A 17,752-nucleotide genomic window follows, 5' to 3' on the forward strand; every position below is an offset into this window, starting at 1 on the left:
TGATAAATCATCTCATCACATCGAGAAAATCACTTTTTGTTTTCTTGAGATAAGAAAATAATTAAATCATGCATTAAAAAATAATTGCAAGCACGTTCTTCCATCGATGTTTCAAAACTCAGTTTCCAGAAGTGCCGTAAACAGTGACAGACTAACATGAAGTCTCACTCCGGAGGGATTTTAACGTTAGCATGACGCTCTCGCTGTCTGTTCTGATGAATCACTGAACCACGACCTGCTCGATATCTGCGCTTTAATATTTGGTTTCACTGGCAAACATTTAGTGATTACATTAAATAGTTAGTGTGTCGAGTATAATAAGGTGTTTCCTCTGAGCCGTACCGCAGTCGGGGAGGAATAGTGCTGAACACAAGATGGCCGCCGTCACTTGGCGGGGCATCATTTTGTGAGGAAGAGGAGCAGAGATATCCTCCTCGCAGTGTTTAAGGATACTGATGATCGTGGGAAACGGCTCACAGCCTGAGCTCGTTGGCCACTTTGGAGGCGATGTTTTTGAAGGCGATGGACGTGCCAGAGATCCTTTTGAACCGCACGCCGTTTAGCGAGAGGCGGGGCAGCTTGCACACCTCCATCTCCCACTGGACCAGAGTGTCCTGCCGGGCGTCGCCGTGCACACAGAACAGCGAGTAGCGCTCGCGCTGCTCGTAGTCACAGTTGTTGGCGTCCAGAACCCTCCGGATCTCCTTCATCATGTCCCCTGCCTCCATGGAGGATGTGGTCTTCATGCTCCAGGTGAAGCGCAGGGAACGAGGCTTGGAGTCCCGGCCGTCCTCTTTGGGCTCACCTGATAAACTCCTGGAGGAAACAGACCCAACAAACCAGCAGCATGAACAGAGCGAGCAGACACAGAGCAGCTGTCGCCATGGCGACCGTCCATGTTTCTGTTTCTGCTTCAGTAAATATTCATGACTAAAGAAGCAATGATGGAGTTTAAGAGACTTCATTAACGGTTAACACTCATCAGGACTGCGTGAACGTGGTTTGCTGAGGTTTGACCAACAGTGACCAGACCGCCCACCTCATCAGATTTTGGTTGAAATGCTGCTGAATTCTGATTGGCTCACTGAAGCACATGACTTCCGCTCCACGACCTCCTGAGCTTTCACTGACCTTCGGACAAACTTGGAGGTGATCTTGCCGATGAGGGAGGTGGAGGTTCCCCGGCGGGGCGAGGCCAGCGACGCGGTGGTGTGCTGCGACACGCTCGGCGAGGCCGGCGGGCCGTTGTAGGTGGCGGGTCGTCGGTCTCGAAGCTGAGCGCCGTGGAAGGTGGAGCGGCTGGAGGAGCCTCGGGGGAAGCGGGTTCGGTCCGGCGTGGTGCTGCTGCTGCTGGTGACGCTGAAGGCTGAGGGTGATGACGGAGGCTGCTGGGGGGAGCTGTGGTGGGAGGAGAGGACGCTGTTTATACTGTGATAGAAAAATGAAATGTTTCACCGCTGCGAGGAGACATGAAATGAACTGACTCACCTCTGGTACTCGGCGTTGTCGTCGATGGGAGGCAGGCAGGACTTCATGGGATGTCCTGACGCTGACATGGACTTGACGTGCCGGGGGCGTGTCGAGGACGCGGTTACCCCTAGCGATGGGGAGGGGGATGCTGCAGGTACCTCAGGTAGACTGAAACAGACACAGATTAGTTAATGATGTGGACAACAGCATCATGTGATCAATGAAAACTCCCAGAATTCCCCTCACCTGCTGTCCTTCCCGTTGGAGACAGCAGCCGAGTGGCGCTCAGCACTCGTCCTCTCATTAACATACGTGTTCCTCCGAGTTATGCTCTGCAACACAGACAGTCTGAACCAATCAGCTTCATTCCACTGACCAACCCGACAACAGCGGCCCTCAGAGGCTGCAGAGCTCATTACAGCAACAACAGACCTCTTGATGATGCAGCTGTTCAGTTTGACCAGTCCTGGAGCTAAACGTGCAATGTTTGTCCTGAGGGTGGCGCTAGAGAAACTGTTTTAGAATCATTAAAATGTAGCTACAGGGATCATCCTCGAGGAGCAGGAATGCGATCAGAACATTTACTGATGATCCAGAGATGAGTTAGTGAGTTCTGTGAGATATAATAACACAGAACAAAGATTATTTTCGGTTTTATTGGCTGAACTCCAGTGAGGCTCAGAGTTCTGCTAAAATGACAGACGGAGCTGCTCTGCTAACAGCAGCTAATGCTACGTGGTGTTAGCCTGGTTGCTAATGCAGTGACGTTTTCTGAACATGGAAACTATTCAACAGTGAACAGATCAAAATCGTGTCACTGCAGAGATGAGGGTCAAAAAGCTTTGATTATATGTTGTATGTGTGATTTAGCCTTTAACCCTAGTTTAAACCTGGCCTCTGTACCAGGACCTGGTTTAGACCAGAATCTGAATCCTCTCACCCCTGAGGCTGTGGCTGACCTCCTGCGGTCTGGAGCTCCCATGGGTGAAGCCGGCTCGTCCTTCCTGTCGCTTTCTACACTGTTGGCATGACAACGCTTGGTGTAGGAGACAGGTGGGGGGATAGAGGGCGCCACTGAGACACAACACAGACAGCATTCAAAGACTTGATCCAGATCTAATTCTCATGTAAGCAGATCTTGATGTGTGGGTATGAATGCAGTGAACAAAGCAAACAGTCTTCAGTCTGCGCAGGAACTCACCATGGTCACTGAAACGTCGCTGCTTCTGATTGGCCGATACGGTGCGAGAGTGGGCAGGGGACTGACTGGAGCCGTTGAGGTCACTGCTGGGTCGTGACCTTTGAACCAGGTTACTGCTGGACAAAGACTCACTGCCTTCAAACTGGTGGAAATAAACACAACAGAGGGTCTTGGGTAGAACACGGACTCATCTACAGACTGGGAGATGCTGGGTTTTTCATCCTTTGTTGGAGCTAGGCTAACAGTTTCCCCCTGGATGCAGTCTTTGTGCTAAGCTAGGCTAAACATGTCCTGACCTGCATTGTACACAGATGAATCTGACAAATCAGGACGATTTCACTGAACAGAGTAACGAACCTCAGCAGATTTCCTCCCCAGCAGCAGGTATATTGCCGTCACCTCGTTGTATTTCTGACCCTCCAGCGCCTTCATCACCTCCTCCTGAGAGAAGCCCATCGTCCCCATCAGCTCTGATTGGTTGGATAACACACACAGTACACTCACCTTGGATGTGTGTAAAACAAGACTGACACTCTGCAGCGAGGCTCTACTTGGAAACACTGGTGCTTGGAGCTAAATGCTAACATGCTGCTAACACACTCATGATTAGCGGGTGTAATGTTTACCATGTTCACCATCGTTTAACGTGTTAGCATGCTGACATTCGTTAATGTCATCAGTTCTGCAGGTATGTGGTCATAAATATGTGGAGACAGTGAGATGTGGTGAAACCTGATGATGGTGTTGATGAAAAGTCAGAGGATCAATAAAGTTATTACAATTCATCAGTTTCAGCTTCTTCCAGATAATAAAATTACATCATCAAACAGGAGGATTGTGGGACGCACAGAGCAAAACTGTCATCCCATAATCCTCTGTGTCTGTGTGTCTGTGTCTGTCTGTGTGTCTTTGTGTCTGTGTGTGTGTGTGTGTGTGTGTGTGTCTGTCTGTGTGTCTTTGTGTCTGTGTGTCTGTGTGTGTGTGTGTGTCTGTCTGTGTGTCTTTGTGTCTGTGTGTGTGTGTGTGTGTGTGTGTGTGTCTGTCTGTGTGTCTTTGTGTGTGTGTGTGTGTCTCTGAGTGTGTGTGTGTGCCTGACCGATGCGTTTGAGGTCACTGAAGTCTTGTTCTGGTTCGCTGTATGATTTCAGCTCCTTGTCCTCATAGCCGACATTCATCCAACGATCCTTCATGATTTGCTGAGAAACAAACGACATGAACATTAAACATTCAGGGATGAAGAACATGAAGGAACAAAGTGAACAGCAGCAGCACAGAGTGCAAAAACACTCGGAGAACATGAGTATTGAGAAGAGGGTGAACTGGATGATGAATCCATTCTTAGCCAACCACAGCACTCCTCTCATAGCTCTGGATCAGCTGAGCCAATCAGACTCAAGATTCTACCTCATGTTGAAAATGATCACGTATGAGTTTTACATGTTGTTGTTGTTCACAGGTGTGCAGGTTTCAGGTTGCTGGTTCTAATCCCTGAAGCTGGTTTTACCTGCAGGCTGCCTCGTTTCCCCGGGTTCAGAACCAGAAGCTTCTTCAGCAGGTTCTCACAGTCAGTCGACATGTAGAAAGGAATCCGGTACTTTCCTCTGAGAACACGCTCCCTCAGCTCCTACACACACACACACACGCACACACACACACACACACACAGGCATGTTAGCATGTCTGATGTTAGCATGTTCACTGTCAGTAACCTGTAGCTGGTCATGGTCATTCCAAGTTGTTTTCTGTCATAAAGAGCTTTTAACATCCTCTGACTTCTGTTGATTACTAGCTAGTGAGCTAACTGGTGTTCCTCAGCTACTGTCAGCTAACAAAAGTTAGCTCACTAATGCCAGAAAATGTGCGTTTCTATCTCACGGTTACAAAACGTTAGCTCAAGAATGACAGTCAGTTTGTTAGCGAGTCGAGTGCATTAGAGATAAATGTCTGACACAGATGCTAGCAGCTAGCTTGTATCTGTGAGGACCATTAGCCTCCTGTAACAGCTGCAACAGTCGTCTGTGAGTTCATCAACAGAAAGTTAATCAGAAACGATTCTGATAATCAATTACCTGTTCAAGTTCTTTTTTTTATGTAAAAAATTAAAACATTCTCTTCTTTAAGCTTCTAAAATGTAAAAACTGCTGTTATTTGTCTTAATATTACACTAAACTGAATATTTGGGGTTTTGACTGACTTGATTCTGACAAAGCTCGAGTTGAGATTAGTTTTGATCCTCCAGTTAATCAGGGACACGCAGCTTCTGTACATACTGGATAAACCTCTAAGGTTCGGTTTTTGTTGAGGTTTGGTGTCAGTCTGTGGTCCTGAGGCTGTGTTTCTGTTATTTTGTCCACACTCTGAGGTACCTTCAGGTTCTGTCCGTCGAACGGCAGCGAGCCGCTGACCAGCGTGTACAGAATCACTCCCAGACTCCAGACGTCCACCTCCGGCCCGTCGTACTTCTTCCCCTGCAGGGTTACAGGACTACATTACCCAGCAGCCCACTGCAGCTTCACCAGATGATGCAATCATTCCTGAACTTCATTCTCAGAAAGTTTTCCATATAAACCAATAAAGCTTTACTTTATTTCACTTCTTCCACTTTAACAATTACGTCACATTTCTCATCGTTCTTTCAAAGTTTGACCTTTTTTAAACTTTATTTGTACTGTTTTTATTAAAACATGAAATAAAGTAAATTTAATTTAATTGAGTGTTTGCTGTTTGTTCAGAGTTTCCGTCCACATTTAAACACAGAAAACACGCGACACACCAACAATAACAGAAAGATTTCTTCTCAGACTGACGTTTGATTCATGTTAATATTTTCAGTCACATGAATTTTACCTTCTCTCTTCCCTCTATTCTTCCTTACTTCACTGAATCCCTCTCATCTTTTTTCCCCTTCCTCCCCTCATTTATCTCATCTTCTTCCTTTCTGTCTTCCTTCTTTCAGATGTTAAATATGTCAAATGAGCACAGATGTCTGTCTCGTCGATGTGACGTGACGATGTCAATCAGTCGCAGTGTGGCGTGTTGTTACGCAGGTGTGGTGGGAGGGGCCGAGCGTTCACCTGGAAGAGTTCAGGAGCGGCGTAGGGAGGAGATCCACAGAAGGTGTCCAGCTTACTGCCCAGTGTGAACTCGTTACTGAAGCCGAAGTCGGCTATTTTAATGTTCATGTCAGCGTCCAGCAGAAGGTTCTCGGCCTGAGACACAAAGAGTTTTAACTTTGACTGATGGAACAAACACAAGACCGAGCACAAAGCAGTGGAACACACACAAAGACCAACCAGCTGTGAATAATCTCTGTTCACACTTTGATGTGTGTGTGTGTGTGTGTACCTTTAGGTCTCTGTGCACGATCCTCTTCTGGTGACAGTACTCCACTGCTGACACAATCTGACAGAAATGCACAGTTCAAACATTTGTCCTGAAGGTGGCACCAGAGAGCAGCTCATGCTGTTACATTAATCAGAGGGTTTATCCTGTACGGTGGCCTGGTGGGACATCTGAGTCTCAGCTTGTTAGGCTCAGTTCAGAGTCAGTCTAAGATAAATGAATGAATTAAATATACTGTCCTGTACTCGGTGGAGTAACTTCCACAGACCGTTAGCCTCCTGCAGAGCTTTTGTTTAGCTGTTATGATGTTTCAGAGATGAGAAAACATTTTGGATTTCCACCTGAAGCACAAACACTTCCAGCCCCAGAAACATACATGAAAAATACTGAAGTCGCTTGTTAACATGTTAACAGGAAGCAACTGAAGGTTAGCCTTAACTTTAGCATCACTAGCATTATCACTTGGTGTTAGACCTGTGCACTGTTAGCATGCTAACATGCGAATGCTAACATGCTAAATCTAACAATTACCACGGTGATAGGAAGTTATTACATTTTAAGTAAATATAGGATGAGTGAGAGTGTAGACCTGCCGGAGGCACCAGAGGAAACATCAGGGGACTGTGAAGGTAAAGGGATTCATCCTCTGAGGATCAGGATCATCTATACAACTCTCAGGTTCAGCAGCTGGTTCATCATAACACGATGATGGACCGACTGTCACTGCAGACCACTATAGACTGAGCTCTACTACAGTTTACAGATGTTATGAGTCATAACTTTATTTAAACATAAAGGCAGAAATCAGGAAAAACAGCTAAGAGATAAAATCAGTGGAGAATAAAATGAATAAATTTAGTTAAGGCCAAGCAGCTGATACAGGCAGCAGCAGTGTTTGATGACCACAGACGATTAGCTGCTGCGCTAATGGACCATAATGAAAGAGATGTGTTTTATTAGCGGTTACGCTAACGCACACTGAATTAAACTGTGGTGGGCGTTGTGGTCTGGTCTGGGCCTTAGGAACAGCATCCTGCTACAACACTTCACCAGACAGAAAACCACAACACTGATTTTCAGCAAAAATTTTCAGAAGGTCGCGGCGAGCAGAGATGGTGTAATGTGACAAAACAAAGAATCTTGCAACAACATTATTATGTAATATTACGATTTGGTAAATTTGATCAGTTATTTACATAATCAATACGTGTTTATGTTCAATAAAATAGTTTATTGTTTTATTATGACCAGAAAGCATCACACAAACATGGTGAGAACTGAATTTATTTTGTTGTACAGTGCTTTGGAGACCAGCTGCTTCTACCTGTCGCTTAGCAACACCCGTAATGACACATGATCCACGACTCTACATCAGGAAGTTTCCTTGTGGAACAGCACCTTCAAGTGTGCAGGAATGGAACGGCAAACCATCCCGTGTTTAATTCACAACCAATCAGGAAGAAGCGGAACATGAAGGGTTTAAAAATTGATGCGATCAATCAGCGGCAATCTGAAGATTAAACTACTTTATACTAGAAAGTTGAGAGTTTCATTCTTCTTAAATGTTTAAGTGACTGAAGGCTGATCAAAGGAAGAAAACAAACCACAAGATCACGTCCCACTATCTGTATGTAATAAAGGCATAAAATGGCCAAAAACTAAATTATAAAGAGAAAGTTATTGTTCACTCGTCAGAGTGAATGAGAGAATTTTGAAATCACTGTACGACCCAGCGAGTGGTCCAAACGTTCACAGAGACCTGAATGCAGCACTAAGCATCTGACGAGGACACTGTGGATCATGGGACTCTGAGGACCGGACTGTGCCCGAGATATGAAATAATCTCACCTGGCGAAACTTGGCTCTGGCCTCCTTCTCCTTCATTCGTCCGTGAGCAACCAGATAGTCAAAGACTTCACCTGAAACACAGACAGACAGGTGAGAAGAGGTGTCTCACCTCTAGTTTTACAATAAAACCTCTGGATGACTTAATGATGAGGCTTAGTTGGAGAACATTGTTCCTATCTCCATCACTGTTCATGCTAACAATCAAAGGCAGACTGTGAGGTGTCCGGGTCTTACCTCCGCTGGCGTACTCCATCACCAGGTACAGAGTTTTCTCTGTCTCGATCACCTCAAACAACTTCACTGAAAAACAAAAGAAGAAACATTATGATTGCCAAATACTGAGCTCTACCACTGACAAATGCTGAGCACTACTACCACCACCAGACACTGAGCTCAATCACTGCCAAACACTGAAGCTCTACAGCTGCCAAATACTGAGCTCTACCACTGCCAAATACTGAGCACTACAACCACCACCAGACACTGAGCTCTACTACTATCAAACACTATAGCTCTACAGCTGCCAAATACTGAGCTCTACCACTGCCAAAAACTGAGCTCAGCCACGATGAACTGCCAAATACTGAGCTCTACCACTGACAAATACTGAGCTCGACTACTATGAACTGCCAAATACTGAGCACTACTACCACCACCAAATGCAGAAGTTCTACTACTACAAAACACTGAAGCTCTAAGTTGCCAAATACTGAGCCCTACCACTGTGACTTGCCAATAGTGAGCTGTACCACTGCCAAAAACTGAGCTCTGCTGTTGCCAAATACTGAGCACAACCTCCACCACCAGACACTGAGCCCTACTACTACCAAACACTGAAGCTCTACAGCTGCCAAATACTGAGCTCTACCACTGCCAAAAACTGAGCTCAGCCACGATGAACTGCCAAATACTGAGGTTGACTACTATGAAACACTGAAGCTCTACAGCTGCCAAATACTGAGCTCTACCACTGCCAAATACTGAGCTCAGCCAAGATGAACCGCCAAATACTGAGCTCTACAACTGACAAATACTGAGCTCGACTACTATGAACTGCCAAAAATTGAGCTCTACCACTGCCAAAAACTGAGGTCTGCTGTTGCCAAATACTGAGGTTGACTACTATGACTTGCCAAATAGTGAGCTGTACCACTGCCAAATAATGAGCTCTGCTGCTGCCAAATTCTGAGCACTACTACCATCACCAAACGCAGAAGTTCTACTACTACCAAACACTGAAGCTCTAAGTTGCCAAATACTGAGCTCAACCACTATGAATTGCCAAATATTGAGCTCTACCACTAACAAATACTGAGGTTGACTACTATAAATTGCCAAATAGTGAGCTGTACCACTGCAAAATAATGAGCTCTGCTGTTGCCAAATAGTGAGCTCTACCACTGCCAAAAACTGAGCTCAACCACTATGAATTGCCAAATACTGAGCTTTACCACTGACAAATCCTGAGCTCTACCACTGACAAATACTGAGATCTGCTGTTGCCAAATACTAAGCACTACTACCACCACCAAACGCAGAAGTTCTACTACTACCAAACACTGAAGCTCTACAGCTTCCACATACTGAGCTCTACTGCTGACAAATACTGAGCACAACTGCAATGAACTGCCAAATACTGAGCTCTACCACTGACAAACGCTGATCTACTGATGCTTAAAACTGATCTCTACCACTGCCAAATACTGAGCTAGACTACTATGAACTGCTCAGTATTTACTGAGCTCTACCACTGACAAATACTGAGCTCTGCTGTTGCCAAATACTGAGCACTACTACCACCACCAGACACTGAGCTCTACTACTACCAAATACTGAAGCTCCACAGCTGCCAAATACTGAGCTGTACCACTGCCAAATACTGAGCTCAGCCACAATGAACTGCCAAATACTGAAGAACACGGCTCTGTGATGATTGGCTCAGAGTTATCAATAAACCAATGAAGTAAGGTCTGTGCATGTTTACCTGTTGGAGGTTTAGCAAATCAGAAGAAAGTTCTTTGTCTCGAAAAAAAACCTCAAAAACTGTATTTGTTGGAAAACATTTTGACACTGCTGCCTTTTTTGTGATGTTAGTTTTTGTTGAGGTGTGTCTCCTTATCATTGCCACAAGTACAACAATCATCATCATCATCATCATTTTTAACTTCACTGTTTGCTTTAAGATAGTTTCAAGGACAAAACTGAGCTCTTTGTTGTCTTTTATTTCTGTGAAGAGCAGCAGGGAGACTGTTACATGTTGTCTAAAGTTTTCTATTAGATGTTTATCACACTGAGAAATTAGGTGGAGGAGGACAAAGGAGAGGAAGAGGAGGGGAAAGTGCAGACTCACCGATGTTTGGGTGGTTGAGGATCTTCATCACACTGACCTCCCTGAAGAGCTGAAGAGAAACATATTTTGACCGACGTCATCTCGACTTTTATTCATTCACAGTTTTCTGCAGCACAGACTCCAACAGGATCCAAGTCATTCATTAAAAAGACTTCCTGGTCCTCAGATAGTTATATACGAGTGTCCAATTAAGGAAGTTGATGCATCGTTATTTTATTTGGGGTGAAATTAGGGAGACATGTTGAGTTGGCAGAGGTCTGCAGAGTTTTAGAGTCTCACAGTTGAATGAAAACACTTTGATTGGGTTCGTAAACGTGCGGTCAGCTGTGTGAGTACAGACGTGCTGCTGATCAAAGTGTTGACTTTAAACTCGAGTCTAGGATCAAACCGATCCTCAACACTGTTATTCACTGTCTTCCTGTGGACCATCAGGTCATCAGCGTGTTTGAGAAGCTCAAAGAAATCGGTTTAGTTAGTGATGACGCTGACACCTGTCAGGACAGGTAGATCCACGTCAGCTGACATGCAGGAGCGATACCTGCTGCACCTTTAAAGAGCTGAAGAACCAAATCTGAAAGTACTGTTAGTACTGAAGACAGACAGGCAGAGAGACAGACAGGCAGGTAGACAGGCAGGTAGACAGGCAGGTAGACAGGCAGACAGACAGACAGACGGGCAGACAGACAGACGGACAGACGGACAGACAGGCAGACAGACAGGCAGGCAGACAGACAGACAGACAGACAGGTAGACAGGCAGACAGGCAGGCAGGTAGACAGACAGGCAGACGGACAGGTAGACAGACAGGCAGACGGACAGGTAGACAGGCAGACTGACAGGCAGACAGACAGACGGACAGACAGGCAGACAGACAGACGGACAGACAGGCAGGCAGACAGAAAGGTAGACAGACAGACGGACAGACGGACAGACAGGCAGACAGACAGACGGACAGACAGGCAGGCAGACAGAAAGGTAGACAGACAGGCAGACAGACGGACGGACAGACGGACGGACAGACAGACAGACAGACAGACAGACAGACAGACAGACAGACAGACAGACAGACAGACTGTACCTTCTGCAGGCTGGTGGGGTTCAGCTGAGTCTTGTCGATGATTTTGATGGCGACCTGCAGGAGACGACGTGTGTTAAATGTTGACAGTGAGGAGAAATTCAGCTTCTTATTCTACCTTTAGTTTTTACTGTTGACGTTGACTGAAGGCTTCTGAAGCTCTATGAGACTGTGTTGATCTATCATGTGTGGTCCTGGTAGAGCAGGGCCGTTCTGGCACTGAGGACCCCCTCACGCAGGGGTCCCGCCGGGTCTGGCTGCAACACGTTTTTGTTCTGTTTTTTCCGCCTGATTTTGTTGACTTGCTCAGATTTTGCTTATTTGATCATTTTTCCTTGATATTTGTGTTCCTGCTGTGAGAAAGGAGGCTTCATAGATCAGTGGCTCCTTTTTGTCTGTTTTAATTGCGTTAATTGTTGATGTACGATCGGGAGTCTGCACAGGGTGTTTTATCTTGAAAATCTACAGTTCCTGTCTCTGACTTCCTGTCTGGCTCGATCTGCTCGGTGCAGATTGACGTGTCGTCCATCAGATTTGACTGAGTGATGGCGAGCAGACAGAGCAGCAGTCTGATCACCTGCGTGCACCTGTCCCCGTCACCTCACCTCACATCTCCCCCGACGACGCGCCTCATCCTCCAGAAAAGGTCGACCTGTTGAAGACTCGAGACTCTGTGCTCGGTTCTCACCTCTCGGCCGGTCAGTGTGTGTCTGGCCAGTTTGACTTTGGCGAAGTTGCCCTTGCCGATGGTCTTCAGCAGGCGGTAGTTGCCAACGTGCGGCTGTTCGTCTGCGACGGACGTCACAGAGCTGCGACATGGCGGCAGACTGTGGCGGCTCGATGATTTGGTGGGCGGGGCCGGTGGCTCCGGGAGGCCGTCTGAAGTCTTTGGCTGAAAGAGACAGACACATGAACAGATTTCTGATCATTATTTCAACGTGTTGAAGCGAGTCACACTGAGCTGAACGGTACACTGGAGCACTGCCTGTCCACTCCAGAGGAGTCCTGTCCTCAAAGAAGGAGCCAGGATGCTGACCGACTCCAGCGTTGGCCCGTGCAGTCTGCCACAGAGAAGTGCACTTGTTTACTGTTCTGCATCCCATGTACGCAGATGATTCACTTCTTTACAACTCAGCAAAAATGACTGTCTGAGGGTTAATGCAGGATGTGGAAAATCATTTCCTGGTGGTTTGAAGTTATAAACTGACCTGGACCGTAGGATTCATCTTACATCTGCTCATTACAGGATGTTTTCCACATCATCGTAGATACAGACAGTGAGATGAGGTGAAACACATCATATAGCTGATCAGATCTGCAGTCTGGACCAGCAGAGTCCCTCTCAGTGAGGTCAGACCTGGTAAACAGGGACAGTTCTGGGTCGACGTGTGATGTTGAGGATGAGGTTTACTCAAAGGAACATGTTGGGAAACACATGTCACATATTTGCTTTCTTATTGATCGTCCGACGTTCTGATTGGTCCCACTCAAGTCTGTGTTGTAAATATGAAGCGTCAGCCTGCAGCTTGTTAGCTTAGCATAACGACTGGAAACTGGGGGAAACAGCTAGCATGGCTCTGTCCAAAGATAACAGACTCCACCTACCAGCTCCTCTAACGCTCACTGTCTGAAAGGTAAAAAAACAGGTCATCATTTTGGGGGTTTTGTGTTGAATATCGCCGTGGTTTCAGTCCGGGACAATAATATCAGAGTGAACTGTATGATCTGCTGCTGGCCGGCGGCTGTCAGAGGAACCGGAGCTGACAGAAACCAGTTTGACGGCGTCTGACCCAGCTGGAGGAGTCGACACCGAGGAGACAAATGCCTCTACTCTTACACCGCGACCGCCCCACCGCTGAAACTCAACACCGCCCGAACAACAGTCAGTTACATCACGTCACATTCACTCCATCTCCAACGGACAGTTTGGTGTTAAAGGACCGGTCACATACAGCTAATAAGCTATGCTAACTTCATCTGTTTTGGACCCTCCGGCTCTGCTGTTAGCCGACGGAGCAAAGCTGGGTGTCAAAGCAGCTGGTACACTGAAGTGATGAACTGCTCCGTCCCCGCAGTTCCAGATTTCATCACAGATTGACAGATATTTTATTTCCTCCTGTCTGATCTCATGAACTAACTGCTGTCTAAATGTGACCAGTTCTTCCTCATGAAGCAGAGAGCAGCAGCCCAAAACAGGAACCTCTTCTTATTTATGGTTCAGTTTACAGATGGCAGCAGCCGGAGAGGTCTGCCTCTGGTTTGTGGGTCCAGCTCCGGACGCAGAGCCTGATGGAACCACAGAGACTGTTTGCTGTTGGTTAAATGTCATTTTTGAAAGGAAAATACAAAAACCAGATACTCTGTGACCAAAAATAACATCGGATTCAGAAAGTCTATCAAAAGGAAGCAGACTGAGTAGAAACCAGAACTTCCAGGTTCTGTTGCAGCCGTAAGAAAACCTCATTCAGAACGCGTCGTGTCTCTGTGTTTCGTGTCTGAGTGACGAGTGGAGACCGCCGTTTAAAATAAAGTGAGAGTGCAGCAGCCGTCCGGGTGTTTGCACATCGCAGACGTTCGTTTGTTAGTTCTGCTCAGACTGTTGTAATAAGTGTGACGACATGATGGAAAGGATCCTGCAGAGACCTTTTGGCTAAAGAGTAAGATCTTTTTAGTTTAACCAGAAACAGCAGCTATCTCTCTCACCAAAGCCCCCAGACTCCATTCACAGAAACAGTCATTTTATCATCGCTTCACTCAGACAGAAACAAAATTAAACTCACTAAAAGCTTCCTGGTTCATCTTTCACTGATCCAACAATCATCACATCAGACTATTTGTTGACCTGTGAAGGTTAGGGTTCGTCAGCAAACCTGGAGATACATGTTATTCTTTCGACAGCAACATTACATAATGTTTGTTCCTCAAAGCAGAAGCGACAAATTTCATTCTGATTCGTGACACATGAAACGACCTTTAGGACAAATTCTGAGCCTTAAACTGAGTCGCCGTGATCAGAGCTAGCATTGGTTAGCCACTGTGCTAACCAGGACGTGTCTGGAGGATCCCGACGGTGCGCCTTTGACCCGGCCACATCGCCGCCCCCTCCTCCACGGGGAGGTCAGAGGTCAGAGTTCAGGGTGTGTCAGCGGGGACTTCAGCCTCTGTGTGGCCTCATGTCTCAAGCCTTTGTGTTGCCGTGGTGATGGAGAAGGCCTCCAGCAGCTGATTTCACAGCGATTCATCACTGAGGAGAATCGGTGCGTCTGCTCGTACTGGACACAGTGACCGGGGTCAGAGGTCACACCACCTTCAGGGGGGTCGAGGAGTTTTCACAGGAGTCCCTTCTGGATTTTAAATGTGACTTTTGGAAGACAGAGTCCCGAACATCCCCGCGCTCCTGATATCACAAGCTGCAATGTATTCTGGGAAAAATCAATAGTAAACAGACAGCAGGAGCCGGCTGGAGCTGCTGCATGTGACGGAGGTAAAACATCCAAAGACATGACCGGAAGAGCTTCTCCAGCTACACTGAAGCTCGTTTCACTCAAACTGCTTCCACGTTTAATGAGTTCATTAACAGGAAATGTGAAAATCTGCAGCTACAGTTGAACAGTTTCAGTCATTTTATCAGTGAGGATGTGCTGAAACTGAAAATCTTTAGGTTTTTATCTGTTGGTCAAAATAAAGAAATGTAAAGACATCAGCTATCAAGAAATTAACGAGCACATTAATCAGCACAGAAAGTGCTGTTAGAACCTGCACGAGGAACCCAGAGAAGCCTGAGAACCCTGCTAGCATTCCTGCATTAGCATGACAATAAGGAGGCTGCGTTTACCCAGCATTCCTTCAAGGTCCATCGACCTCTCCTTCATCCAGCGCCGCCGTTCACATGAGCCTCGAACGCTCATCAAAACATCCCAATATCCTCAGTGTCTGACCGCTGACCTGAGAGAAACACAGACGCTGCAAACAACCTGCGCTTGTCCCATCGTTTACCTCCACAGGTGAACAAAGTTTAATCCATTGAGTCCAAAAAGTCTCTGCAGGAAAACGTCCTGACAGATCCTCACTGTTCACTCACAAACGTAGCAGCTGTTAGCTACCTGCTACCTGAAGCTGCACACCATAAAGAATTAGTCCCACATCTGACTCTGGATCAGCAGGGCAGGAAGTATTTTACTTCAGTAAAAGTACTAATACCACAGTGCACTACACTGTAAAAGGCCTGCATTCAGAACTGTACTGACGTAAAAGTACTCTTTCTGCAGATGAGATGATTGTGTACAACATCATAATACAGTAAATGTACTCAGTTACTTTCTACCACTGACCTCAGCTGAGGAGGAGCTACGCTGCTTGAGTTAGCATTAAAGGCTAAAGTTAGCCAGATTTACAAGGTCTGCTTATTGAAGTCCAAACAGGAAATGAACCATCATGAGAGCAGTTCAGGATGAGTGGAAAATAACGGACGAGACGCTGACTCATCAGATGCTGGATGTGGCTAATGCTAGCGACATTAGCTTATCACAAGTGGTTCCTTACAGTGCTGTGGACTGTCTGCTTTCAGCAGCCACCAGAGTAAAAGAGGACAAACTGACACTGATCAGAGACACTTTGGAGCTCCGGCTGATGAATCACAATCAATTTGTGCCAAGACAAAGTCAAATATGACGAAATATCATCAAATATTATTAAAAATGATTAAAAAAAAACAAAAACAATGCCAACATTTTCACTGGGACTATTTCTTCTGCAGAAAGTAGTTCCAGTGAACTCTGCCCTCAGCGTGGATCATCCACAGTAACAGAATAAAAATAAAACCACATCTGTCTCCATGGATACGAGTCTGCATCACCAGCGAGGTGTCCTGGTCAACTTAGTCTGAGTTTTTGATTTTGACTCACATTTGTCTGAGAATACAACATGAGCTGAAGTGACGAAGGTCTTAAAGAGGAGCGCCACCGAAGGGCCTCGAGTGACGTCACTTGAGTCAGCGTCGGCGAGAGACTGACACTGGAACAGATATTCAGAAAGATGACCTGACCTCAGCTCTGCTGCAGGCTATGTTAGCCGCTACTAGCATAACACCCCAATCTCCTACAGAGGAAGAGCTGCATTGTGGGTAACTATGCCATGCGATGACAGGAAGAGGAAGGTGTGAATCTGGCCTGCCTCAGTGCTCCAATGGTCATGACAGGAGATACTCACTGATCCTTTAACATCTGGAGTAACACTGAGGGAGGATGTCGCCTCTTCGTCACCTCAGCCTGAACACACCTGCTGCCGAGGTGCCTCTGAGCAAGGCACTGACCTGCTGAACCCCCAGAGCCCGGATCAATCAATGATCGGACTGTCTGATCAAACTGTCACACCTTCACCTCCATCGGTCAGCCTCAATAACAAAACTGAAGTATTTCAACTCCATCATGACAAAACGAAGCAGGCCTGCGCGCAGTTAGACTCTCAGTGAATAATAAAACCTTCAAACTCATCAATAATCAAACTCCTGCATTAATCCTACAAACTCCATCAATAATCAATAATCGAAGCAGAGCACTGATTGGACGGGACGTACCTGATCGGACTCTCTCTCGCTCACCGTGGTCAGAGGCATCCTGCCGGACATCTTCCTGCTTTCCTCCGCTGCTTTCTGCTGCTTCAGTCCGGAAGAAGCATGTCCTCCGCCGGCTGCTCTACAGCATCTCTCCCCGGGAACCAGGCCACCTCAGCGGGGCTCAGCTGGGACGCTCCGCCGGCCGGAGGGAGAGAGAGGCCGGGGCGGCGGCTACAGGAAGGCCCGGTGTTTGCGTCGGTGCGGGAGAGAGACCCGCATGGAGACAAAAAGAGAGAGAGAGAGACAGAGAGAGAGACAGACAGAGACAGACAGACAGAGACAGAGACAGAGAGAGGGAAGTGTGGAAGTAAAAATGTTTCCCGCAGCTTCCGGTGCTTGATCAGGTCAAACAGCAGCACTGCGGAGCGACACAAAAAACAGAACGACTATGACGTCAAAGCCCCGCCTACCCATCATCCTCATCTTCATCACCGTCATCCTAAAAATATCCCAGCATCCTCAGCTGCTTCCTCTGAAACCCACCGCGCTTTGGGGACTTTATTAATCTCACCCGGAAGTCTTTTATTTTGGAACATTTTTAATGAATGAATGAATCAGCTGGAGGACTTCCTTCATTTACCTGCTGACTTGATCCAGGTGCAGTCTGATGGAAGACCAGCAGAGGGAAACACTTAGAATATCTTTCTTTAACTGACATTAAATTAAAGACAGAGTCAAAGGATGGTGCTGGAGGAAGTATTCAGACCTTTACTACAGTAAAAGTACTTACACCACAATGTAAAAATACTAAGCTAAAAGTCCTGCATTGAATGTTGCTACCCTAAAAAGTGTCAGTGTAATCAGTAAATGTACTTGAAGTATTACAGTAAAAGTACTGAGTGCAGTCAAATG

At 46.5% G+C, this 17,752-nt stretch overlaps 1 protein-coding gene across 1 annotated transcript; it reads right to left on the reverse strand.

Annotated features, from left to right (window-relative positions):
• On the reverse strand, positions 1–17,248 carry mark1 (MAP/microtubule affinity-regulating kinase 1). The gene is made up of 18 exons (XM_041966866.1): positions 16,862–17,248; positions 11,975–12,178; positions 11,290–11,343; positions 10,212–10,260; positions 8,096–8,161; positions 7,862–7,932; positions 6,017–6,073; positions 5,746–5,880; positions 5,038–5,139; positions 4,176–4,295; positions 3,768–3,867; positions 3,029–3,141; positions 2,672–2,813; positions 2,411–2,544; positions 1,717–1,802; positions 1,489–1,638; positions 1,132–1,398; positions 1–816 (listed from the first exon to the last, which is right to left on the reverse strand). Exons 1-18 carry the CDS (start codon positions 16,910–16,912, stop codon positions 474–476), a joined length of 2,244 nt encoding a protein of 747 aa, XP_041822800.1. The 5' UTR covers positions 16,913–17,248; the 3' UTR covers positions 1–473.
• Between the last annotated feature and the right edge of the window lie 504 nt (positions 17,249–17,752).

This window comes from Chelmon rostratus, chromosome 3 (assembly GCF_017976325.1).
Source record: "Chelmon rostratus isolate fCheRos1 chromosome 3, fCheRos1.pri, whole genome shotgun sequence".
NCBI lineage: Eukaryota > Metazoa > Chordata > Actinopteri > Chaetodontiformes > Chaetodontidae > Chelmon > Chelmon rostratus.

Coding starts and splice junctions, on each gene's coding strand:
- mark1 (XM_041966866.1), bottom strand. CDS start 16,912: ATGTCCGGCAGGATGCCTCTGACCACGGTGAGCGAGAGAGAGTCCGAT. Junction 5,140..5,745: donor CCGCTCCTGAACTCTTCCAG/GTGAACGCTCGG, acceptor GTAACCCTGCAG/GGGAAGAAGTACGACGGGCC. Junction 4,296..5,037: donor TCGACGGACAGAACCTGAAG/GTACCTCAGAGT, acceptor GTGTGTGTGTAG/GAGCTGAGGGAGCGTGTTCT.